General features: G+C 68.6%; 1 protein-coding gene across 1 annotated transcript in view; it reads left to right on the forward strand.

Annotated features, from left to right (window-relative positions):
• Nucleotides 1-663: 663 nt before the first annotated feature.
• The window catches only part of AURANDRAFT_2707 (hypothetical protein), a gene marked incomplete at both ends in the record, with an annotated part of 1053 nt that continues 734 nt past the window's right edge, over nucleotides 664-982 (forward strand). The window contains one exon of the mRNA XM_009039247.1: nucleotides 664-982. This exon is cut by the window's right edge and continues 734 nt beyond it. Coding sequence (XP_009037495.1) covers nucleotides 664-982 — 319 coding nt within the window.

A 982-nucleotide genomic window follows, 5' to 3' on the forward strand; every position in this document is an offset into this window, starting at 1 on the left:
AGCGGCGCACGAGCGCGCGGAGCTCCGCGGCGGTGTGGCAATCCTCGAGCCGCGCGAGTTCGTCGTCGACGTCAGCGAAACGGAGCGACCGCGCGCGTTGCACGTCGAGCTCGGCGAAGGTGCCGTCGTCCGTCAGCGCTGCGCAGCGCTGCGGCCCGCGCGCCAGCGCCGCGCGCAGCGCCTCGAGCGTCGAGTTCGGGTCGTCCTCGCCGCGCAGCCGGGTGGTGGCGGTCTTCGCGCCGCTGACGATCTTGCTGCGCAGCGATGGATGGAAATGCAGTTGGAACTGGGTTGGCATCGTTTCAGTACGCTATCGGCGTGATTCAACGCTGCTGTAGCACGCTACTGGCGTCTCTCACCATGCCGCAGGCTTGCGCAAGACGCGGGTGTTGCCGTCAACTATCAGTGCATATTGATATCAGCGAGCGTCCTTGTGGCAGAAGCATGGCCACAACCGAGACGGTCCTCGTCCAGCGCACAAAGACGCGCTCCACACCTACGAAACACACCATGTCGTCGCAACAAACACAGCCAAAATCGACATTCAGCACCAATTCCGCGATCCGCGCGCTGGCGAGCGTCGCGGTCGGCGCCCTCGTCTTCGGCCTCGTCTTGGGCCTGCGCCGCGACAAAACGACGACGACGGACCGCGTCGTCGCGCGGCCCGCATCCGCCGCAGCGAAGCAGCGACCGCCGAACCTCATCGTGTTCCTCGCGGACGACCTCGGGCGCAACGACGTCGGCTACGCGCACCGCGACGGCGGGCCGGGGCGCATCGCCTCCCCTCGCATCGACGCGCTCGCGGCCGAGTCGCTGGTGCTCGACCGCTTCTACGCGCAGCCCATGTGCACGCCGACGCGCGCGGCGCTCATGACGGGGCGCCACGCCTACAGGACGGGCCTGGCCTATTTCGTGCTCCTCGCGAACCAGGGCACGGGTCTGCCGGCGGCCGAGGTCACGGTCGCGGAGCGGCTCCGCGACG

The sequence above is a fragment of the Aureococcus anophagefferens genome (assembly GCF_000186865.1).
Source record: "Aureococcus anophagefferens unplaced genomic scaffold AURANscaffold_11, whole genome shotgun sequence".
Taxonomy (NCBI): domain Eukaryota; class Pelagophyceae; order Pelagomonadales; family Pelagomonadaceae; genus Aureococcus; species Aureococcus anophagefferens.